This window comes from Rhinolophus ferrumequinum, chromosome 6, assembly GCF_004115265.2.
Source record: "Rhinolophus ferrumequinum isolate MPI-CBG mRhiFer1 chromosome 6, mRhiFer1_v1.p, whole genome shotgun sequence".
Taxonomy (NCBI): Eukaryota; Metazoa; Chordata; class Mammalia; order Chiroptera; family Rhinolophidae; genus Rhinolophus; species Rhinolophus ferrumequinum.
In genome coordinates this window covers 24996951-25022336 of record NC_046289.1, presented here as the reverse complement: position 1 = coordinate 25022336, position 25386 = coordinate 24996951, and the positions used below count along the sequence as shown (strand labels likewise).

General features: G+C 36.1%; 2 protein-coding genes across 4 annotated transcripts in view; both read left to right on the top strand.

Moving 5' to 3' along the window:
* The first annotated feature begins 3878 nt into the window (after positions 1-3878).
* LOC117023001 (ATPase inhibitor, mitochondrial-like) lies at positions 3879-4438 on the top strand. Its single transcript, XM_033107378.1, has one exon. It carries the CDS (start codon positions 4011-4013, stop codon positions 4332-4334), a length of 324 nt encoding a protein of 107 aa, XP_032963269.1. The 5' UTR covers positions 3879-4010; the 3' UTR covers positions 4335-4438.
* A 6174-nt stretch (positions 4439-10612) lies between these two features.
* The window catches only part of RBM25 (RNA binding motif protein 25), a 50932-nt gene continuing 36158 nt past the window's right edge, over positions 10613-25386 (top strand). Inside the window, exons 1-4 of one of the 3 annotated variants that reach the window (XM_033107375.1) lie at positions 10613-10807; positions 18200-18316; positions 18426-18546; positions 24107-24156. In XM_033107375.1, coding sequence (XP_032963266.1) covers positions 18275-18316; positions 18426-18546; positions 24107-24156 — 213 coding nt within the window. In that variant the 5' untranslated portion in view covers positions 10613-10807; positions 18200-18274. Of the gene's footprint in view, positions 10808-16265; positions 16330-18199; positions 18317-18425; positions 18547-24106; positions 24157-25386 lie in introns of all 3 variants that reach the window. The other 2 variants (XM_033107377.1, XM_033107376.1) reach the window with 2 other exon arrangements.

The window sequence follows — 25386 nt, the reverse complement described above, 5'->3', positions numbered from 1 at the left end:
CTTTACATGCATTCGCCAAGCCATCATTAATTTTTTTTCTACCTTTTATTATTCTGACCTTTCCTTACATAGTTTCAGAACTTCTGAATTTTCAATCATCTTTAAGTTCGGATAACTTAATATTTTCAGATAAGCTGGCAGGCTAAAGTGCAGGCTAATGGTTAACCATGTTATGTGGCTTTATGTAAAAGGTCATATATTTATTTAGTGTTTTCACTTTTGGGGGTTTTATTTGTTTCTTAGAACACCGAAAGAAAGCCCGATGTAATGAAAAGAGCACTGATCTGAGATGCCAAAGACTGGAAGCTTGTTCTCAAAAGCTCTTGGTTAAGTCACTTAACCTCTCCATGAAATGAAGAAATTGTAAATTGTAAATTATGAAGTCTCTGCCAATTCTAACGTTCTATGATTTTATCTTGATAATTGTTAATCCGGGAGAGAATGCTAAGGTTTAGTGACTTGCCAAAGTCACACAGCAAATTGACAAAGGTGGGACAAGAACCCATCTCCTGATTTAGTCACATACTCTTACCTTAAGTTTCAAGGGTCATAATTAGACCAATGGTAAAAAAACAAATTTACATAATAAAGAGTGAACCACGTATGAAGGTTGTATTGCTAAAAATTAAATTTTCAAGACTGGGCAGATAGCCAATCTTTGGACTAAATGAACAAGATGACTGAGAATTTTTGTCCTATGCCACATCACAAACTAAGATATTAAAAACTAAGCTATTCATCAGTTTAAAACTTTAAAGTTTTAAAGGGGGAAAAGGAAAGGAGGGATTTTAGAAAGAAAGTTAACAGGTCTTCAGCTAGGCTGTTGAGACTGGCTAGCCTGCCATAAAATTTCCCTAGAGGGTTTTGTTCCTAAGACTACCACTATAATTTTTTATAGCCCTAATAATTTGCTCTATGCCCCTAATTATACAATGAAGATAGTAACATATCCTTGGAACAAAATGATATGTAATTCTTTTTAAAGCCAACACTGCCCATTTGAAAGTATATGTTTTAAAGTTAAAAAAAACCCTGAAACTGTGGGAAATGGTTGCCTCCACGGAGTGTAACGTGAGAAAGAAGACTTCATTTAAACACATTTGTACTCCTGAAATTTTTTACTATGTAAGTGCAATATGTCAATACTGTAATAATGAAAAAAAAAACTAGTTTATTTTTATTTCGTTTAACAGATAATTGGAATTATCTGAGCTGTTTCTATAGGTTGTTTTTCCTCATTCTCATTTTAGTGTGCTTATTTTTTACTGAGTTGTATTTTCCTTGGAAAATTATTTCTGGGAGTTTTTTGAGGCCTGAGATAGAGGTTAATTCCTCTAGAGAGGATTTGCTGTGGCTTCTGCCAGGAGGGATCACTTTAAACTGTATTCATTATTTGGGATTTTTTTTTAACCACCAGGAAATGTGTATTTGGCTTACATATCCCTGGGATGGCTATCTTATGGGTCCAGTTTACATATCCCTGGAAGGGTTGTTTTATGGATCCTATGCCCCCCTATAGCTCCCTGAAATCTACCCCTTTTAAGACAACTTTCTTTCCATTCTGTTGGGTGGGGGTGTCTTTACTTGCAATTCACACTTAACACCAAAACTGTAGCACTTTGAGGTCCCAGTTTTAGACTTTCCCCTTCCACCAGGCTTTGTCTCCTGTTCTACTTGCTCCATGAGGCCTAGAAAAACCAAGCTTAGGTTGCAGACTAAGGTACATGCCCTAGGGGAACACTGATGTCATTGCTTTACTTATTCTCTGGATTCTGCCTTCACCTAGATTTTGGTCTGATAATTCCTTATCTTCTTGTCGACTCCAATATTTTACCAATGTATTTCATGGTTTTCAGTTGGATGACCTGTTTGACATATTATCAGCCATATTACAAAAAAAGGAACAGTCAATATTATTGTAAAAACTTTGTTATGGTGACAGATGGTTACTAGACTTATCGTGATCACATCAGAAGATCTATAAATGTAGAATCACTATGTTGTACACCTGAACTTAATATAATATTATATGTCAACTATTATAAAAATTACAAAAAAAATTATTGAAAGAAATTAAAGAAGAAGTAAATGGAAAGAAATCTGTGTTTTTGGATTGAAAGGCAATATTGTTATGATTATAATACTCCCCAGATTGATCTACAGATTTAATTAATTTTCTATCAAAATTTTAACCACTTTTGTGAGTGTGTGTGTACAGAAATGGACAGCTGATCTTAATATTTATGTGGAATTCCAAGGGATCCTGAGTAGCAATATTGAAACAATCTTGTAAAGAACAAAGTTGAAAGACTGATACTTCCTGATTTCAAAACATATTACGGCTTTTGTTTTTCATGAAGATGGTGCCGAAAGCGAAAGGAGGAAGCCCCTGCCCTTCCCAAAGCCAAAGCCAAACCAAAGGCTTTGAAGGCAAAGAAGACAGTGCTGAAAGGCATCCACAGCCTCACACAAAAAAGGAGATCTGCACATCACCCACCTTCCAAAGGCCCAAGACACTGGCTCCAAAGGCAGCCCAGATATCCTGGGAAGAGCACCCCCCCCCCCCCCGGAGAAACAAGCTTAACCACTGTGCATCACCAAGTTCTCCATAACTACCAGGTCAGCCATGAAGAAGACAGAAGACAACAATACTCTGGTGTTCATTGTGGATGTCAAGCCCAACAAGCCTCAGATCAAACAGGCTGGGAAGAAGCTCTATGACATTGACGTGGCCAAGGTCAACGCCCTGATCAGGCCTGATGGAGAGAAGAAGGCGTATGTTCGACTGGCTCCTATCTGTGATGCTTTGGATGTTGCCAACAAAACTGGGATTATCTAAACTGCGTGCAGCTGGCTAATTCTAAACATAAGAATTTTTCACTGTAAAAAAAAAAAAAACACCTTATTATTACAAAGCTATAGTGGTCAAAAGTAGTATGATGCTGATGTGTGGATAGAAATATAGCTTGATGGAATAGAATTGAGAGTCCATAATTAAACCCATCCACTTATAGTCATTTTTGATAAGGGTTCCTAAGACTGTTCAATGGAGGAAAGAAGAGTCTTTTCAGCAACTGGTGCTGGAATAACTGGATATTCACATGCAAACGAGTGAATTTGGACCCCTATTTTACATATATAAAAATTAACTCAAATGAATCCAAGATCAAAATGTAAGAGCTAAAACTATAAAACTTTTAGAAAAAATATAGGTATAAATCCTCATGACTGTGTGTTAAGGTCTGCATGTTTGTGTCCCCCCAAAAATCATATGTTTAAATCCTAAACCCCGAAGGTGATGATATTAGTAGGTGGGGCCTTTGAGAGGCAATTGAGTAATGAGGGTAGAACCCTCATGAATGGGATCCCACAGAGCTCCCTAGCCCCTTCTACCATGTGAGGATACAATAAGTCTGCAACTTGGAAGAGGGCTTTCACCTGACCATAGTGGCTCTCTGACCTTGGACTTCCATCCTCCAGAACTGTGAGCAATAAATTTCTGCTGTTTGTAAATTACCCAATCTGTGGTATTCTGTTATAACAGCCTGAACAGACTAAGACACCTTAGATTAACAGTTTCTTAAATATGACACCAAAAGCACAAGCAAAGAAAAAATAGGTAAATTGGACCTCATCAAAATTGAAAACTTGTGCATCAAAGGACACTATGAATAAAGTCAAAAGACAGCCCACAGAATTGAAAAAAATACTTGCAAATCATGTATCGATAAGGGTCTAATATTCAGGATATATAAAGAACTCGTAAAACTTAATATAAAAAGTCAAATAACTCAATTAAATGGTCAAAGGGTTTAACTAGATATTTTCCAAAGAAGATATACAAATGACTAACAAGCATATCAAAAGATGTTCAACATCATTAGTCATTAGACAACAGCAAACCAAAACACCTGTGAGTTAGCACTTCACACTCCGTAAGACAGGTATAATTAGAAAAAAAACAAAAACAAAAACAGAATAACAAACTGTGAGGTGCGGCATTGACAACCATGGCAGTCACGGCGTCGGCGCTGATGCGGCGCGGTGTGTGGGACGTGAGGGCCATGCAAGCCAGAAACTTCAATTCTGAACGGACAGGGAATGTCGGCTCCAGTGCGGGGTCGGTCCGGGAGGCTGGTGGGGCCTTCGGAAAAAGAGATCAGGCCGAAGAGGAACGATACTTCAGAGCTCGGACTAAAGAACAACTGGCAGCCTTGAAGAAACACCTTAAAGATGAGATCATTCATCATAAAAAGGAGATGGAACGTCTGCAGAAAGAAATTGGGCGGCACAAGCAGGCCATCAATAAACTAAAACAGAATCATGAGGATTAAGTGACACAGTTCCCCATATAATGGCTGCATATCATCGCCCACTTCTATGGAGACATAGTTCTGGTCTCATATCTAACTGTGCTGCCAACAAATTATAATAAATTGTCATCGTTGAAAAAAAAAACAGAATAACAAGTGTTTGCAATTATGTGGACAAATTGGAATACTCAAACTTTGCTGGTGGGAATGTAAAATGGTGCACCTGCTATGGAAAACAGTTTGGCATTTCCTTAAAAACTTAAACATAGAATCACCATGTGATCCTGCAATTTCACTCCCAGTAATATATCCAAGAGAATTGAAAACATATTATCAAACAAAAATGTGTATTCAAATGTACATGGTACCATTAGTCAGTCACAAACAACCTCAATTTCTATTAACTGATGAATGCGTAAATAAAATGTGGCACATCCATACGACAGCATACGAGTTCTGACAATTAAGTTCGCAAACTCATCCTAGAAAAAGTGCTACATACCTCTTTGCTGAGTATCACTACAGTCACCTGCGAAGTGCTCCCCTTAGGAAGCTATGTACCAATGCCAGTCTACCCTTCAAAGCAATTTTGGAACTCTTTCTGGAATGGCCATCATACCCTTAACGTCCTGAATATCATCAAAATGTCTTCTGTTCAATATTTCCTTTATCTTCAGGTAAAGAAAGAAGTCACTGGGGCCAGATCAGGTGAGTAGGGAGGGTGTTCCAACGCAGTTATTTGTTTACTGGCTAAAAACTTCCTTATAGACAGTGCCGTGTGAGCTGGTGCATTGTCGTGATGCAAGAGCCATAAACTGCTGGTGAAAAGTTCAGATCATTTTCGTCTTTTTCACGCAGGCTTTTCAGCACTTCCAAATAGTATACTTGGTTAACAAAGTCAGTACAGATTCATAATGAATAATCCCTCTGATAGCAAAAAAGTTTCAGAACATTGTACCAACAAGTTTGCGAACTTAATTGTCATGTATTATTCAGCCATACATAGGAGTGAAGTACTGTCACATGGTACAAAATGAATGAACCTTAAAAACATGCTAACTGGAAGAAGCCAGACACAAAAGGCCACATATTCTATGATTACGTTTATAGGAAGTGCCCAGAATAGGAAAATCCATAGAGACAGAAAACCAATTAGTGGTTGCCAGGGGTTGTGGGGAGTGACTGCTCAATGTGTACAGAGCTTCTATTAGGGCAACGTTCTAGAATTAGTGGTGATTGTTGCACAATATTGTGAATGTACTAAAAGCCACTGAATTGTACACTTCAAAGTGTTTTAAATTGTGAATTTCATGTAAATTTTGCTTCAAAAACAGGCAATAATAATGAGTGTAGTTTTGCCGATGTTGGGTTTGAAATGGCCAGGGAATATTCTAGGTAGGTAGCTGGCCAACAAGAGAAGGGAACACAAGTGATCTAGGCTCAAGATATATATCTGGGAATAGATGTTGTTGAAGCCCTAAGAATGGATGAGTCAGCTGTGGAATCACTTAAGAGTAAGAGGAGAGGAAAACCTGCAGCAGGACCCTGAGGAAGACCAACATTTTAAGACATGAGCATAAGAAGAGTACACTCCTAAGGAGACTGAGAAGAAGAAGCAGAGTGGTAGGAGGAAGAGTGTGGGACACACAAAACAAAGAAAGAGGATTTGTCAAAGTGTAGTGGTCAGAAGTATTAAATGCTAGAGGAGTAAAATAAGATAAAGGCTGATAAATGTCCATTGGACTTAGCAAAAAGGTAGACATAGTTTCAGCTTTTACAATGAGGTAGTTTTCTGTGTACAAATTTAACAAAAAAAAACCCAAGCCCTATTAGTGGTTGAAAGTTGAATAACTCTGATTCCATTTATGTAAAATTTTTAAAAGCAAAATAAAATCATAAATTTCTGTAAGTATATAAAGTATATATACATAATTTATTTTTAATTTAAAATGTGTGTAATGTTTGCTACATTGAAAATATATGTAATGCATATGTAAATGTGTATGTAAATTATGAAGCATAATAATAAAATAAAACCCAGTAGACCCATCACTGAATTGATGAACTATAATATTACCAAAACCACTGAGGCTATCTACATGTTCTTTTCCAGTCTCATCACCTTTGCTCCCTCCATAAGAGAAATAGTAACTCCAAGAGGCAATCACTACCCTGAGTTTTCAATTAAGTATTCCTTTGGTTTTTTAAAAACACAGTTTTATAATATATGTGTGTTTCTTTAAACAATAGATTATTACTTATGCCGATTTTTTATCTTTATAATAATGGTATCATATAATATATAGACTTCTGGGTAGCTTTTTTCACTCAACATCTTGTGTGTAACTAATTGATTCCATTTTTATATAATGCTCATTATGTGACTTTTTGAAAATATCTATTCTTTTGTCAGAAATTTGAGCAGTTTCGAGTATTGTTTTTTCCTTTATGAATAATGGTGCCATGAACATTCTTGAGCATGTGTCCTGGTGCATATACGCAAATTGTCTATATAAAATTAGGAGTGAAACTGCTGGATCATAGAGAAAGCACATTCTTTATTTTCTAGGTTAGGCCAAAGTAGTTGTAGACTCCTGCCAGCAATGCCTATGTGTTCCTATTATTCTATGTCGTTGTATTACCAGACTTCTTAATTTTTATTAATGAAGTGACTTTAGTGTGACATTTTACTATGGTATCAGCATTTCTATAATTACAGTGGAGAGGGGCATTTTTCATATTTTATTCATCATTTGTCCTCTCTCTCTAGTTCTGGTTAAAACATAGTTCAGAATAATACTTCCTCCTGTTACACTTCCATAGGCTAGACTAAGTGCTGCTACTACCAGTACTTTGCACATTTCGATCATTAGATTTCAACAAACCCTCCATTTTTTAAGCTACTTGAGTAGCCCTTCTTTACAGCCGAAGGGGTCGTCTAACTCATCACTTCATATGGAAAATTGCCCCTTTTTGCACCCATTTCCTCTTCCGCTCAATATGATGTTTTTGATAACTTTAGAGGGTCAAACACAAAAATATACCTATCTCCAATAATTACACAAATATTTTAATAATGCTAAGTGGCAGCAGTTTTAATTCACATAAAGTTTGAATCTTGATGACAAACTAGCCTAAACTAGAGTCTAGAACAGAGATGCTGAGAAAAACTGATTGATATCTGGCTGTTTAAAATTATTTTGCTATACTTTAAAGATATGCTGTGATTTTTTTAAGTCAAATATTAATTTTGTGACTATCATGTGTCTAGCTTGGGCATTTAAAGTTGAATAAACCATGGTCCCTTCCTCGAAGGAACTCAATGTCCAGGAGGGAGACTACGTGAGAAACATGATTATCATACAGTGGTATATGCCCTGAATGATGAAACAGGAACTAAAGCTACATGGCTGGGACTCTGGGAGACTACATCTTCATCAGGATACCCCTGTAGCTCCAGTAGTTCTGATGACAGCTCCGGTGCCTTGAGAATTTAAATAATTTCCTTTTCCCAATCCAGGCCACAAAGGTACCTACTAATCTAGTGACCTTCTGTTTTTGACATGATTCACGTCCTCTGTCACCTGTCACTGCATTTTTCTTTTGCTATCAAGTAATTAGCTTCACTATCTAGTTTATCCACATATCCAGTTTAAATTCTTGAGAGTATCTGTTTGGTCCAGCTAAAAAATGTTTTTCTCACAGGTTACATATGCTGCTGCCCAATTGGGTCAAATGTGGTCATAGGAGTAGGGTCCTAATGCATATAATATGGCCACCAATATCCAAATTAATTATTTATAGCCACTTTCCTCAGCAAGGGCCTGTGAGGAAAATCTTAGGAGGAGGCTGACTGGCATTGCAAGCGAGTAGCTTGGCCTGTCTTCTACAAATATATACAAGTGTATCATTAGAATTGTTTCTGTTTAAGGGATAGAAAACTTAATTCTAACTGATTTAGGAAATGGAATTTATTGGCTTATATACCAAGAAGCCGAGAAGCATATTTGGTGTAGGAATGGCTGAATCCATGTTCTCAAATGATATTGTCAAAAATATTTCACCTTCTCTTAGCTCTGCTTTCTTCTGTGATGGTTTTATTTATTTATTTATTTTTCAGTTACAGTTAACATTCAATATTATATTAGTTTTAGGTGTACAGCATAGTGATTAGACATGCAATTTATTCAGTGATTCCCGATTAGCCTAGTATCCACCTAGCAATATACAAGTGATGGTTTTATTCTTATCCCCACTAGTTCCAAGCTTATCTCCCCCAATATTTAAATTAAGTGAAAAAGATAGCCCTCCCTGCTCCCATCTTTTTTCTTCTTCTTCTTATCATTATTCCTGATAGAATAAACCAGCATTGTGTTTAGAGCCTGGTCTCAGTAACCAGACTGTCTCCATCACTTAACTGTTTGTATAACCTTAGGCAAGTTGTTTAATCTTTCCACGCCTTACTTCCCTTCTTCATCTGTGTAACAACAGTTCCTAGTAGGTGGGTTGCTCTGAGGATTAAAGTTGCTGATATTTGCAAGATGCTTAAAATAGTGCCTGGTACAATATAAGGGCTAAACCATTAGGCTTTGATTGGGTGATAAGTCTATCCCTGTGTCCTAAGGGGTCTGACCAGGGTTGGGACTTCCTATTCAAACTACAAATATCTGGAGTAGTGCAAGGATGATTTAAGAAATGTGGAGTGCCCTTACCAAAGACGGGAATAGATGTTAAATCAACATAAACAACAAATGTTTACTACAGGAAAGTTAGCAAAGTTGCTTGAGACAACTCTCTCCTTAAGGTTACATTTTTTACTAAACGAGGAATACATGAATTAATGTATAGTATTTCTAACAATACAAACAATACAAAGGGATACAGAGTAACCTGAAAGGATTTCTTTGTTTATACTTGTGGCAGTTAAAAACAAAAGGCACAAATTGCTTTGTTTCATTTGCAAAAGGTAATTAACATTTGTCTAGCACTTTACTGAATAAAGTACTTTCCCATACATTAGTTAATTTAGTCCTTGCAGTAGCTCTGTGTAGTAAGGTATTATTAGCCCTCCTCAGTGGTAAGGAAACTAAGCAAGGGACAATACTGATGGATGTAAATTTTACAGATGGTAGCAATGATGTAGCCTTTCCCATTAGTCTCCCAATGCATTTTATAGTGTTGGTACTTAGCATATGTAATCATTTCTTTCATTCAACAAATATTTGTTAAACTCTTACAATGCACTAGGCATTGTTCTAGGCACTGGGAATATAGCAATGTACAAACAATCTCTGCACCCCTTAAGTTTACTTTCTGGTGGGGCAGACAGAGCATAAAATACAGTACAGCAGATGTTGATTCGTGCTATAGAATAAAATTAATTAGAAAACGCAGTAAAATTAAATAGAAAACGCAGATAGGGAGTGTGTAGGTTGTTTCAATTTTATATACAGTGGTCAGAATTTGTCAACTATTCAGTGTTGTTTGCAGCTCCACCGGGACAGTAATAAAATTTTACTCCCCTTTACCTTCCTACTACCAGCACTCAGCTCAACACCAGTCACTTAGGGAGACAATAACTTTATATTGAATAAATTATAAGCCTTCTGAGAAGCAAGTAGTTGGCAAACAAAGGTCTGTAAATAGATATTGACCACGAAGTCCATAAATCGAATAATTAATTATTCGCGATTAGCTCATTTCCATTAATTTAGTGAGGTGCTTTTTTTTTTTTAGCATGTTTACATTACAGAATGAAAGGTATGTTAAATGTTTTTACCGGTCAGTTTAGGTATTTCAGATATTTAACAACCTCTTTGGCCTACCAGTGCGCATAAGCTTTTTTGTGTGTGCACTTTAAAAACAAACAAAAACAAAAACAAAAAACATGGCCAGTTCTCTTGGTATCAAGAGTAGTTGTTTTCTAGGGAAAGATAAGCCCTTGGGGTTTCTACGGAGGTGCTGGGTGGCGCCCTATTATCAATCTATCGAACCTCAATGAACCACAGAGCAACGTTCTAATCCCGGAACACAAATTACAAAAAGCGAGAAATCCTCTAACATCCTTCGCGCCGTGTCCAGCCGGAACCTTGACCTCAAGATGGCGCCGCGTAGTCACAAGATTCAATCAGCTCCAATCAAAAATGGCAGGGTGGGTCGTAATTTACAGCTCGAGCCTTTCTAGTCCGTACCAGGCTTCTCTATGGTTACTCGCTGGGGCGTGGTGAGTCAGAGCCAACCGTGAAGACTGTCTATATGCATTCTTCTCTATGATTCTCCTTTCCACTCCCCCGGCCGCAGTGCACGCCGGGCAAGAGGAAGACCTCCAGAAGCTCCCCGCGCAGCGCGGCTGTGTTTGCGTTGCGGCCTGTGCGAGTAGTTGCTTCGGAACCAGTCTCTTGGCGAGCGGTGCGCAGAAACCTCGAACCGGTGGAGCCCACTCGTAACCTGGAGCCCAGAAAACCGCGAAGACAGTACCGTTTTCTCGGCGGCGGGTGAGTTCACCCCTCTGAACGCGTGTGGCAACCGGGGAACCGGGTACTTCTGCTAGGGGAGGAAGGAAAGTCGGGGAGTATCCGAAAGGGCCGGGGCGGGGTGGGGGTAAAGAGGGGTGCTGGGTGGGGAAGGGGACGGCCACGAGGGTTGGGTTTCTTCACTTGTTTAAGGCCTCAAAAACCAGTGGGCCCCGCAGGAGATCGTGGAGGCCGGACCTACTGCCAGGGCTTTCCTCCTTGCATTGTCGCCCACTTTCCCTTTTCCTTTCGTGGTCCGCCACGGTGAATCGCCTCGGCTCTTTTTGGGCTCCATGTTTGCCACAAAACCGTAGGTCTGCCCCTGGGGAGCCCTTCTCTGAGGCCCCTTTCTAAACCGAGCCCTATGGTAGAGTTTCCGGGCCTAGGACTCACTTGGCCTAGGCTCTGCCTAGAAGCCAGCCAGTACCCACCCTTTTTAGAGAGGTGCTGGCCACCGACGGATTTCTTTCCCTTCCTCTTTGGTCATCTGAAACTCGCCCCTGAGTGTACTCCCCCCACCCCTGAATTTAGCTAATGCCCACTTGTTTTTCGCACCCTCCCGGTTTGCTTTTCTAAGATTGTGATGAGTATTGAGGCCCATTGGAGGTTGCAGTAAACTGTATCCATTCATTCTAGGCAATGACCAAGCTCCACATTAAAATGTGTTACTTCTTTCTCATCCTTCTTTGGTCTTCAGTACCACTTTTTAAATACGTTTTTCGAAATAGGTCTAGGAGTATGAAGATTATTTTGAAGTTATGTAATGTGGATTTCTATTGCCATGGAAAAGCCATTTTGATACTGGGCAGAGTGGAGCAGACCAAAAGGAGGGAAGAGATTGGACTTCTCTTGCACCAGACTGCTATAGCGCGAAGTACTGTGAATTAGGTAGTTGGCAGTAGTGTATAAATAAGTTTCATATTGTCTTGGGAGCTTCAATTTTTTTTTTGGGGGGGGGGGAGCTTTAATTTTGAAAAGATTGTTTCCAAAAACATTCAGAAGACTAGAAAGGCATTCAATTGGTCATCAGTTCCTCATGATTCAAGTAGATACTATACTATTCTAATCAATGTAACTTTTCTTAAAGCCTTTGTTTTCTTCATTTGTAAAATAAGGGTTATAATAGTATCCGCCTCATAGGTGATTGAGATTGGGAATTGAGAAAAATATATAAAATCCTTAGTGCAATACCCAAATAACATAGTGTTTTTTAATCCACATTAGAACATATTTGTTATTTAAGATTTTTCAGTGAAATACACAAGAGCCCTAACCCTGATATCAGTATTTCTTCCGGTGTACTCTGAATAGACTTTTTTTTTTAAGATTTGTTTCCTTTTTTTTTAATTAAAGTTTATTGGGGTGACAATTGTTAGTAAAGTTACATAGATTTCAGGTGTAGAATTCTGTATTATATCATTTATAAATTCCATTGTGTGTTCACCCAGAGTCAGTTCTCCTTCCATCACCATATATATGATCCCCTTTACCCTCATCTATCACCACCACCCCCTTTACCCTCTGGTAACCGCTAAACTATTGTCTGTGTCTACGAGTTTTTGTTTCTCATTTGTCTTGTTCTTTTGTTGTTTTTGGTTCATATATCACATATCAATGAAATCATGGTTCTCTCCTTTCCTGACTTATTTCACTTGAATAGACTTTTAAAGTAAAAGTAAACCCTTAATAAATTTCTCCTTCGTATGTTGTTACTAGAAAGAGGCATTGTGATACAGTGAAAACAACCTTTGGGTTGGTAATTTCAGGATAGTGGGGACTTTGGGTCCCCACCCACTTGTTGTGTTCCCTTGGACATTAACTTCTTCTGTAAAAGGGGAATAATATATCTACATGAGATAATTTGGGAGATTAAGTCAGATAATGTAAGTTGAAGGCTTTTGTAAATGAAAGTAAATAAAAATATTAGTTGCTATTTTTATTAAATAATTCATCATCTTGGGGTTATCAAATTTCCTTTTTTGGTTTCCAGAGTGGATTTTTGTTTTTTTGGTAGGGTATCAGTACTTTTAGGAAGAAAATGTTCTTATTGTCCCATTGTTGCATATAAGCACCATATATTAATGATAGTTTTGACTTATTTTGTGGTTTGTTATCTTTATCCCATTGCACTAAGGCTCTAAATATATATATATACATATGTTTTAATTTAGTTTAATTTTTTTATATTCCTTTCAGGTGTACAAAACATAATGATTAGACATTTACACCCCTTACTAATTGGTAACCCCCCCAACTCGACTGCTCCTCTGACATTGTATATAGTTGTTACAATACCATTGACTCTGTTCCTTATGCTGTACCTTACATCCTGTGAATCTATATATCTATATATATAAAAAATTTCTAATTATATTTTAAAATAAGTCCATTTTAACATTGGGTAACTACTTCAGACCTAATATGAGTTTGGGATTTTCAAGTTACTTTTTTGTCCACAGACTAATTAGCTATATACTTTTCTCAATTATACATTATTTAAGGAAATATATATTAACTGTTACTTTGGAACCAAAAGTAATCATTGAATCTTTTAAGGTCTTACAAAAACATTCTGTGTATTTTTTTAATCTCTCGAAAGTCTTTTGGCACTACCACTGCCATTCATAAGAATTCCGATTCTTCAAAGGTTTTGAATAGCTTTTTTTCCTACTTTTTTTTAAATTTTGAAAATAAAAAAGCATGAACTTTCCACTAACTAGAATTATTGATACTGCTTTTTTTCAACTTTTTATTTTGACATAACTTTAAACTTAAAAAAAGGATAGTATGTACCAAGAATTCTCAAATACTTTTCACCCACGTTACCCAAATGTTAACATTTCTTTTATCCTCTCTTTTTTGCCATAGTTTTCTTCTGAAAGATTTTGTTAGTAAGTTGCAGATGTGGTATTCTTTAACTCCTTAATGTGTGTGTCCTAAAAACAAGGATGTTTTATTTAACAGCACAATGATCAAAATCAGGAAATTAATATTGATACAGTATTATCTAATCTACAGGTCTTAATTGAATTTTGCCTGAAATTGTCCTGAATTATGTTGCTTTTTGTAAAGCAGCTTTATTAAAGTGTAATTGACATAAAATTCAGATATGTAAATGTACAATACAATTCAGTGATTTTTAGTTAATGTTCAGAATTGTGCAACCATTACCCTAAAAGGATCCCTCTTTCCTGTTTGCAAGTCACTCCCTGTTCCCACCCTAAATCCAGACTATCACTAATTTTTCTCTATAATAGTATTACTTTTTAATCATTGAAAATGTGAAATAGCAATGTGGAAATCTCAGAAAAAGATCAGCTCCCTTTTTGGAGACTCAAAACACTTGAGTATTTTCACATGTCTGAAAAGCTTTCCTGTAAAATACACTTTTTGTTAATCGAGCATTTCCTATTCTTTGGACATGGAACACCTCTTCTTAGGAATAGTTTCTGAAGACTCCAGTTCTGTGGAAATTCAGTTTGAGAAATGATGTTATGAAGGGTTTGCTTTGCTTAGGCTGGGGGAGCTATGTTAGTCCATTGTACCTTGCCAGGCTTATTATGAGCAGAGCAGGAAAACAGTACATGATACACTAATAATCATTTATATTCAATCAGCAACTGGACTGGCTGTATAGTAACTACATAATAACTTAAAATTTGCTCTTTCAGAACAAAAAAAATAATACTTAGAAAAGAATCTGGCACATATTTATTGTAAAATAAATCTACAATATATTTATTGAGTGAATGAGTAAATTGTACATGAACATTTGCTGAGGAGAATCTTGGTTCATTGGCCTCTTACCATTTCTCAAATTTGGCATACAGTGTCCTGATAGCGTTAGCCTCTAAATCTATCCCTGGTAAAATATTTTGTTTCTTTTGGGATAAATCTTCAATGGAGGAATGGTTATAAGCAGTAATGGTATTCTCAGGAGTGCAGGAAAAAAGAGTGGTTTAAAAGAGTGAAGAGAAAAAAGTGAAAAAAATGATTTGAGTGGTAGAGAGAAATGTTATTTAGAAGTTTGTTTTTTTTGGTGGGGACCAAATTTATTGACATAAATTTTACAATAAAATGCACCCATTTTAATTCAGTGAATTTTGACAAATGCATAAACCTATATGACCATTGCCACACCAGAGATAGGCAACACTTCCTTCATAGGTGCTTGTTTTTGTTACTTTGGGTCATAAAGTATCATACTTAGCAGGTAAAATGCTTTGAACCTTCTAAAAGTGAAGCACTAGTATTCACATATTTTTAAATGCTATTTAAATCATTTCAGCGCTAATAAAAATAACCTCTGCATCTTTTTCTTAAACCCCACACACAATCCCTCAGCTATTGGTTACTTTCATAGTATATTCAGAATCTTAACAAAACTTGTTACCACTTCACCACTACCACCTGTTTCAGGCCATCCTATCTTGTCTGGATTATTGCAGTAGTCTTTTGTTTCTGCCCTTGTTCTGCAGTCTTATCTTAACAAAGTGGCCAATAACACTGTTAAAATGTGAGTCAAATTAAAAAACCTTCAAATGTTTTCCATCTTACGCAGAGTAAAAACCAAAACTTTAACAGTACAAAGCCTGTGAACAAAGCTTGTGTACAAAGTCTGTGAACCTCCACCTTAAGGAATACTCAGACTTTCTTCCCATGCTCTGCTCTAGCTGTTGGCCTTGCTTTCCTACCCCAATGTTCCATGCCCTCCTCGGGCTCTTTGTATGTCCTGTTTTCCTTTGCTGGAAGGCTATTTCCCCCAGATATGAATAGGGCTTCCTACCTCAGCCTTTTTCAAGTCTTTGTTCAAATATTACCTTCTTGGTGAGGCCAGATCACTGTATTTAAAATGAAGCACTCCCTAGCTCTCTTTCCAACTTCATTCTACAAAGTACCTACCAACTTTGAATATGTATATAATTTATTATAAGAGAGTGTTACAGTTTGTCAACTATATGTAAAATCTGATAAGCTTGCTTATGGTAACCATTTTTACATGTTAAAATATATAAAACTATGTTGAAATAAGTGGTTGATATTCTCATTTTAGGATGTTTAAAGTGAACATAAATATGAGAGATCATCAAAAATGTTTTTCTGAATTTCCATTCAGAAAACTAAATTGAGCGTATAATCTGGTTAACTCTTCAGAATGAATTATACGGTTTATTTATTTATTTATTTGAATCATGCATTTAAAAACCATGAACTACTGTTTAAACACTAAAAACAGAGGGTTTAAAAAAATAATGCTTCTAGTACTTGGGGGGAAAAGTGATTCATAGATGAATTCATAGCCCAATCTTTATAACCGTTGTGAGGTTAGGCTCTGGGTCGTTGCTAGCATAGTACCTGGCACATGGGAGCTTCTTAATAAATTTGTTTAATGAGGTCCTCAGAGTTCATTTGTTTACTGATTCATTCATTTATTCAACAGGTATTAATACCAACTGCCCTCCTAAGAAAGTGCTGAGATAGAGTATTATAATACAAGAGATTCTGTAAGTAGGACAGTAGCACTCTCTATTTTAAAAGGAGATACGTAGACTCCTGTTCCCTTCCTTTTAGACTCCTGTTCCCTCCTGTTTTTATTTTGGGGCAAAAAGTATTACAAAAGGATTATTTAAAAGTATAACACATTTACAATCTTAAATTAGTTGCATTTTCCATTTTTAATTTATGCTGATACCTACTTATTATTTTAAAGCATTTCCAGTACCTTATTTGCTAAATATATGAAATCATCTTAGGAATTTATTTTACCTATAAAGCTGTCTAAATATTTTAAGTGTATTATGTTTTCTGAAATTGAAGTTTAGATTTTATAGCATATTTTATTACTCTAATTTAAAATTAAGTCAGAAGAATGGCTGTGAACACGAAGGACATTCTTTTTGTTTGTTTTAAAGAAATGTCTAATAAACGGGTAAAAAGATACTCAACCTTATTAGTGATTAGAGAAATGCAAACTGAAACAAGTATTTTTTACCTATCAGATTGTTACAATTTAAACACTGGTTTACTCTAGCAATGGTGAGGATATGAGGAAAGGGCATACCCATATACTGGTGGCGGGAATACATTTGTACACTAGTTTTGGAGGTAAAGTGTGGATACATACAGTACTAGTCTGTATTATACAATTACTTGCAGAGGTGCATAGAGTTACTTGTTCAGTTTGTCATGTTCATCATTCGTAAGAGGTAAAATGTGGAGCCAACCAACAATGTCGGCTGAATAATTATTGTATATATTTTAATAGTTTGCTGCCATATATAGAATGGAATAAAACTTTTTAAACTGACATAAAGATATGTTAATGATGAGGGAGAAATGCACATAACAATATAGTATGATTATACTGTTTGCAGAAAAACACAAATAATTATATATTAGTTTGTGCATAGAGAGATGTTTAGAAGAATACAACGATATATACCAAACTGTTGGGATTAGGGGGCGAGGAAGTGGAAGACATGCACTTTTTATCTTCTCTCTTCTGAAGGGTGAGTAAAATAATGTATAAAAGAAAAAAGTAGAGACAAACCTTTTTTAAAAGCTTCTAACAAACTCTAAACTCCTTCAAGTTATAGAGCGTGGATGAGGGCATTTTTCCTAGTGTCCAACAGAAATATCTCCTGTTGATCAAATCACTGCTTATGATATCAGCGCACTTATTTTGGCTGCTTTTTAAAATTGGTACATGGGATCCACCTAGGAATCCTAACATTGTTTGTCTACTTTTTCCAATAGATGTGGACAACTGAATATGTTGAGGAAAATATAAAATTGGGGGAGGAAAAGTGATAAATACTTATATTCTTTATCTAAAAGTAAAAAACAGGTTTCTTTTAAGTAGTAATATCACAAACCAGATGAAACAGTTCAGTGTGTTCTTGTGTTTTAAAAATCAAACGCTAGCATCTAATTCTTGAATTTCATTCATTCATTTATTGAATTTTATTCAAGAATGGTTAAAGGGTTTTTCAGTTTAAGAAAAATTGCGACTTTTTTCCTCATTGTCACAAATTTTATGTTCTCTTTATATTTGAATGGTTACTGTGTGTCAGGAAGTTTTCCTTCCTCAGGTTTGTAGATCACTGAGACAAATCATTGGTACTTGAGGAACTGAATCAGCAACATTGAATCAATAAATACTGTGTAACTTTGTAAATTAGTTTTCAGAAAGGTGCTGATAATGTATTTAAAAATGAATGTATCAGAACACTTTTTAAAAATAACTGTTAGATACCTTCCTGGATGCTGAGTTTGGTTTAAAAAGATTCATTGATGTTTGGTATTTAAGTTTTGGATATTAACTGAACCTCAAAATTTTTTTCTTCCTTTATATGTATTCCCATATGATTGTAGGAGTCTATCCTGAACTTAGATGGTGTACATTTTGGGAACTTATTTTAGAAAAGATCTAAGTTTTAAAAATTCTCAATGGACAGACAGAGAAAAGAGGGTCTTTGCCAACTCCTTTGGGTAAGAAAACTTTAGAATTTTGCAGATACTCTAAAAATGAAGGCCAACAAACCAGGCATATCAAATTGTAAAGTTTTCAAATAAAATGATTTGCCATTTCTTTTTTTAGAGTGCTGCAGTAAGAATGTCTTTTCCCCCTCATTTGAATCGCCCTCCCATGGGAATCCCAGCACTCCCACCAGGGATCCCACCCCCACAGTTTCCTGGCTTTCCTCCGCCTGTACCTCCAGGTAATTTTGTATGAATACTGTTGTTGTTTTATTCATACTTTGGTCTTTATAGTATTAACTTTAGGAAGGTAGTGTATATGTGACTGTTAGTAGCAAAGGTGTCCATTAGCATCATTCTGAAAACATGATGTTTCGTTTTCCTGTGTCAGTAGTTTTCATATCTGGCTATCAAACTCATTTGGGAATTTCAGATTTTTTTTATTTTAAAAAAATAGGTACTACATTCATCAAGTTGTAAAAATCAAGAGGTATACACAGTGAAAAAATTTTTTATCATGTTCTCACCTAACTGTTGTTACTAACCCCTTATTGAAAGAGGGAAGCAAAGCCAGGGTTATTAGTTTCTTCTTTATCCTTCAGATATTTTCTAATGCATGTTGTAAGCCTCTGTAAATATATGTTCCTTTATCCATTAGTTTGTTGTTTTTTCTTTTAACAGATGCATGGTAGCATCCTACATATACTATTATGCCCTTTACTTTTTTATACTTGACAGTATATAAAGCTTTCCAAATCACTGTTTAAAAGCTTCCTCTCTCCAAAATTCTGTGAGGTAAAAAAAAATTTTCAGTCCCGACCCCAACCCACTGAATCAGATCCTCAGAAATTGGGACTCAGGAATCTTTATTTTTAACAAGTTCACAGGTGACACCTAGTCACCCATTTGACCATAGTTAAGAGAAAACCCACATTTGAGAACCATTATCTTGAAATACATAATTAACATTGCTTGGCCTTAGAGAAGATTTTCCTTTGGTTTATGGATGGTAGTTCAGATATTTTTATATTTTAATCGGGTTGATAACATTTCATAGAAAATCATTTCCCCTCCAAAAGACAGTATCTAAGAGCGCTCCATAATTTTCATGTTAGTAATATCTTGACATAGAATTTGTGTAATTAAGGCTGAAATCATTAAACAATCTTGTAACTCATCCAGCAATATTTCTGTTTGAGACAAGCTTCACATCAGAAACCTGTTTTTAATCATTGGATTATTTATGTGAAATTACAGTGTTTTTTACTAAAGAGCTTGACTGTTACATAATCAAAAGTACTTTGCAGTTGGCTTACATGATGACTTGATAATTCATATGTACATTACAGAGGCTCAGCTTTGGAGGGCTCCTGCCCCAAGGCCAAGTATACAGCAGTGCTGGAGTAGGTGTGAAAAGCCACAAGATAAGCCTGGCAATTTTTCTAAAATATTTAAAACTTCAAGAATTGGAGGGTAAATCATAGTTTAAGAAATCAGAACAATTACTTACACATATATATTGTGAAGTGGAATACAATATTTGTACAAGTTTTTAAGATATGTCTATACCAGGCTATTTAAGCTGTTCTTCTAGATAACCATGGATGTGTATTTGTTAACCATCTGCTACCAAGGGATGTAGTGTGAAAGTTTATATACCACCAGTTTATTTTCCCATGTAACAACTACTTTAGTCAGGAACTTAGCTGCTTTGTAATGGACTGTAAAGGAATTTCTGCTAAAAAGGGGGAGTGAGAAAATCTTAACATCAAACTGAATAAAGTTGTAAACCATCAAACAGATTAATAATTTAAGGACCGTGTCCTGAACCACTTTCATTGGGGCATCAATTTTTTTGAGGATATCCATATATCCTAATTTTCATAAATTTATACTATCATAATAATGACGTCTGTTTTTGATAGCCCCTACTACCCTGTTTCCCCAAAAATAAGACCTGGCTGGACCATCAGCTCTAATGCGTCTCTTGGAGTAAAAATTAATATAAGACCCCGTCTTATTTTACTGTAAGACTGGGTATTATATTATACCCGTCTTATTTTACTATAAGATCGGGTATTATATTACACCCCGTCTTATTTTACTATAAGACCGAGTATTATATTATACCCGGTCTTATAGTAAAATAAGACGGGGTCTTATATTAATTTTTGCTCCAAGAGACGCATTAGAGCTGATGGTCCGGCCAGGTCTTATTTTCGGGGAAACAGGGTAGTAGCCATGACGCTTTTTTAAAAGCCCTTATGTTACAGAGTTATAGGGAAGAATAATTTACTCTTATTTCTTTGTGAAGAAATTTAGGGGATTGGGAATGAAGCTTAATTTTTCAGAATCAGGAAAGGTGACAATAAAAATCAGTGCCTTAATTTCCTTACCAGTAGATTGGTTTTATGGAGAGAATTTTAAATTCCTTTAATTTTTTTCTCTCCTTTTTTTTGGCTTGCTTGTTTGTTAATAAAAACATTTGTTTTGCGTTTTATACAGAACAACCTGAAGGCTGCATCATGGCAAGTTACCCAGGGGTTTATAGACAGTATGTCCATCTCAACAGTGTGGTTCTAGGGATTAGGGGTCCACACAAACACAGGCAGAAGTTGTGAGGGAGGAAAGGAGCACAGTAGGAGTGTATTTTAATCCTTTCTTAAAGAAAAGTAGAACATTCTGAGTCACTGAAAACCTGTGCAGGTGAGGCTTCTAAAACAAACACTGTCCTATGAGCTCTTAAATTTCCTTTGAATTTTTAAAGAATAAATACTAAATGTAACGTTTTCTAATGAACACTATACCAAATTATAAATAGAAGCAGAAGATAAATGAGACATGTTTCTCTTAAGGTTACTTCCTGCATTATCTTTTAAGATGAATCAACAGACCTCAAAACTAGATTTTAGTGTTTTTTTTTTTGCCTGTTTCGTCAGTGTCACACTAATGTGGGCATTTGTTTATGGAGTGGTAACACTATTAATTGTGATTCCATTTGCAATGGCATACAGTATCATTTCTGTTTAGGGAAGCATACTTAGGTGATCAGACTTCAGTTGCAGCACATTTGTTACCTGCATTCTGTGTGTAGCATCAATACTTTAAAGGGTAAAAAATTAAATAGTATGCTAAACTAGTATAATAATTGAAGACTACAAATATTCATCTAATAAGTGCAATTAATTGAAGTGAGATAATGTATATGGTGATCCCATACATTAAATTAGAAAATAAATTTGAAAAGTAACCATAATTTTTTTTCCATAATTTTTTTTTCTTAAAAAGTAATTCATGTATATAGAAAAAGGAAGTTTTCCCCTCATAGTTCCTGAGAGTTCCTTTCTCCAAAGATAGCCTTTCTTACCAGTTTCTAGTAACTCTCCAAAGACATGGTATGCATATCCCAGTGTGTTTGCTTATGTTTGCTCTTTCCCCATGTCTGTTTTTGAAAAACTCAGCTGTTCACTTCACTTTTTTTCACTTTAGCATAATACATAGATCTTTATAATGAATAGCAATATATTTTTTAACGTGAATTCTGCATTTCATGTTGAGGTAAGAAACATACAATTAAACTTTTACTAAATTTTAAAAAGGAAAAAAGATTTTTCAATGTCTTTCTGAATGTTTTCTTTAATAGAAAGTGTACCTGAGGAGTATTGATTTTTGTTTTGCAAACTTAAAAGTGAAAATTTTATTTTTTTATGTATTTTTTTTTATTTTTTATTGGGGAAGGGGAACAGGACTTTATTGGGGAACAGTGTGTACTTCTGGGACTTTTTCCAAGTCAAGTTGTTGTCCTTTCAATCTTAGTTGTGGAGGGCACAGCTCAGCTCCAGGTCCAGTTGCCATTGCTAGTTGCAGTGGGCGCACCCCACCATCCCTTGTGGGAATCGAGGAGTTGAACCAACAGCCTTGTGGTTGAGAGCCCGCACTCCAACCAACTGAGCCATCTGGACACCCGGGAGCTGAGCGGCAGCTCACTGACTTCATTCTAGTTGAGGAGGGTGCGTGTCTCTGGCCCATGTGGGGATCGAACCGGCAGTCCCTTTGCCCAGAACTATCGCTCTAAGCAACTGAGCCACCCGTCCGCCCAAAAGTGAAAATTTTAGATACGAATTGATTAATTATAGTAGTTTTGAGCATCCATTGTATTTAAGTGCCCCACATAAATGATATCAGACACTCTCATAGGCTCTGAAGAAAAACTTACCTCACCAGAATTGAGGCGACTGAAGCTGAGGTTAAACTTGCCCAAGGTTACATAACTCAAAGTGATGGAACTAAGAATTGAACCTGTTTGATTCTGAAGCCTATCTGAATTGTTTTGTTTTTTATTTGTACAATCTTCTGTTTTTTATTTGAACAATCTTGATTTTTATCTTTTAGTAAACTGTGAGGTTATTTTAATAAGCTATATTGGAAAATAAATGGATAGTGTTAAATGTTTAAGAATTATCCATCAGTCTTAGGTAGATAATTATCTTAAACCGATGCTAAATTTGAACTGAAGAGCAATTTCAGAACTTTCTGAGATATATTGACATTTTAAAATTTGTATTGGAAAAGTAGACAAATCTTTCACTGATTTTGCCTTCATTGCAATCTTTTCCTTAGTTCTCAAATGGTAAGGATGCTTCATTAGTTATGTGCACAAGGACTCTCAATGCAGCAGCTGATTAGTAAACAAATGTAGTTGAAAACAGAAATGTAGATATCAATAGTAGATACCCCACTGACAATTGTTAAACCCTCAGAGCAGCAGGTACTTGTCCTAGAGATTTTTCTCTGTGATAGTGACTGAGATTACTGATCTTGTTTTTTGCATGATTTTAGTTTTTTTGTTTTTGTGTGTTTCTTTTTAAGGAGGGTGCAGCTCACAGTGGCCCATGTGGGGGATTGAACCAGCAACTTTGGTGTTAGCAGCACTATACTGTAACTAAGTGAGCTAACCAGCTATCCCGTGATTTTAGTTTTTATTAAAGAACCAGGAATAACAAGATTTTCCTAGGTTTCCAGGTTAATTTCTCATTTGACAAATAAAAAATAACTTTCAGAGGATTTGTTTTTACTTTTAAAGGATTCATTAATACCATTGTTCACCCACAAGTGAAGCTGTGTTTGTGAAAGTTGCTGGTTTTGAGGAGGTGCTGAATCAGTTACTATCCAGAATGTTATACTCTTTATGGCAAAAGCATGTTGTGGTAGCCTTTTTGCTTCTAGAATAGTTTGGTTTTTTAAAAAAATTTGGGAATATTGGGGAATTGTCTCTCCAGGGCCTGTCAGCTCCAAGTCGTCCTTCAATCTAGCTGTGGAGGGGCGCAGCTCACCTCCACGTCCAGTCACCGTTTTCAATCTTAGTTGCAGGGGGCGCAGCCCACAGTCCCATGCAGGAGTCAAACTGGCGACCCTGTTGTTGAGAGCTCCCGCTCAAACTAACTGAGCCATTAGGCCACGCCTCCAGAAGCACAGCAGCAGCTCGTCCTCAATCTAGTTGTGGAGGGCGCAGCCCACTGGCCCATATGGGAATCGAACCGGCAACCCTCTAGTTCAGGGCTCGCGCTCTAATTGAGCCATTCAGCTGCCCCAGAATAGTTTTTTATTGTACGTAGGTGAGCTTATATAAATTTGACCTGATACTACATTGCTCTAGAAAATAAGGCATTCATCAGTATCTCATTAGTTTGATATTTCCACTTAAATTAACTATGATTTAGAATACTTGTATGTATGGCATATAGTCGATATAGAATAGAGTCATATATAATTGTATGCTTACGACTCATACTTTTTTCTTAGGGACCCCAATGATTCCTGTGCCAATGAGCATTATGGCTCCTGCTCCAACTGTAAGTATAATTTTAAGGAGGAATTAGGAGATATGGTAATGATACTGCTTTTAAAGCTAAAAAACTTGATGAACTTAGATAAATTATTTTAAGTGTTTAAAAGAATAATAGGAATATACTCCCTAAATACATAGTTTGATGGTTTCCCTCTTACTCTCTGGGTTCTTCATTTCCTTGTTATTTTCAGATTTAGAACATTGGCTCTTTCGTCATTCTCTCATCTTGTCTTGGTCCTGGGAGGTAGGGGAATGATCCAACATATCTGTTTCATTATTTTATTCAGTCTTAGGTTTTGAACCTTAATTCTCTATATTCATCAGTTTCTGTACACTTTAAGCATCTTAGTTAGGAATACTAATATACTATAACACATGAATAAATAATAACCCTCTTAACTGTTGTTTGATCAGAATATTTCTTTGAGTTCGTTTGGTACAATATCAGGCTTCATTTGGAATTCCACTGTGAGAGAGGGTAGATCTCATTACTTTCAACTGTTTTTCTACCTGTGGGCTTTGAAACGTGAGGGGACTGGTGTTATTCACACTAAAAAGGGAGATGTGAACTACACGGGCCAGCAAGAATCTGCTGTGAGGCAGACCATTAAGAAGATACAATTCTGCAGACCAAGGGGGAGTCCAGCTTTTCTTTCATTGGACACCCATTGTTTGGCTATTTTGGAAAACTACCACATGACAGGTACTCTTACTTACCCTCCTGCATTTCAGCCTAGGAAAAGTTAGCATTTGGAGTTTGGAGCAGCTCCCCCAGTTCACCATTATTCAGTGCCTACTGTGGACGTTCTGCTAAATTCAGTATCAGATAAAACGATGAGTAAGAGTATTTCTTCCTCTGGGAAGTTGAAAGTTTTAAAGGGAAAATAAGATAGAAATGCAAGTAACTGATCAAAGGTAAAATTTAAGTTGGGGAGAGTGCTCTGGGAGTATTTGACTATTCTGCAAGAGAATTAACAGGGGTAATTAAAATTTGCTGTTATGTTAGTACAGAATATAGTTGTAAAGAAACTTCTGGATAGATTTGATAATTTAAAATGTTTTATGATGTCTTAAACATATAAAAATTGTCTTAAATGGAAAAAAGTTTCTATCCAAGTAATTTTTTTTTGCTTTTCCAAGTTGTTTTTAAAAGAAAGGTAATCTAGTGGTGGAACTTGATTTGTTATGAATGTTTATATTAATGAAAAATGCTATGTGCTTTAGGAGTTTTAGA

Coding starts and splice junctions, on each gene's coding strand:
- LOC117023001 (XM_033107378.1), top strand. CDS start 4,011: ATGGCAGTCACGGCGTCGGCGCTGATGCGGCGCGGTGTGTGGGACGTG.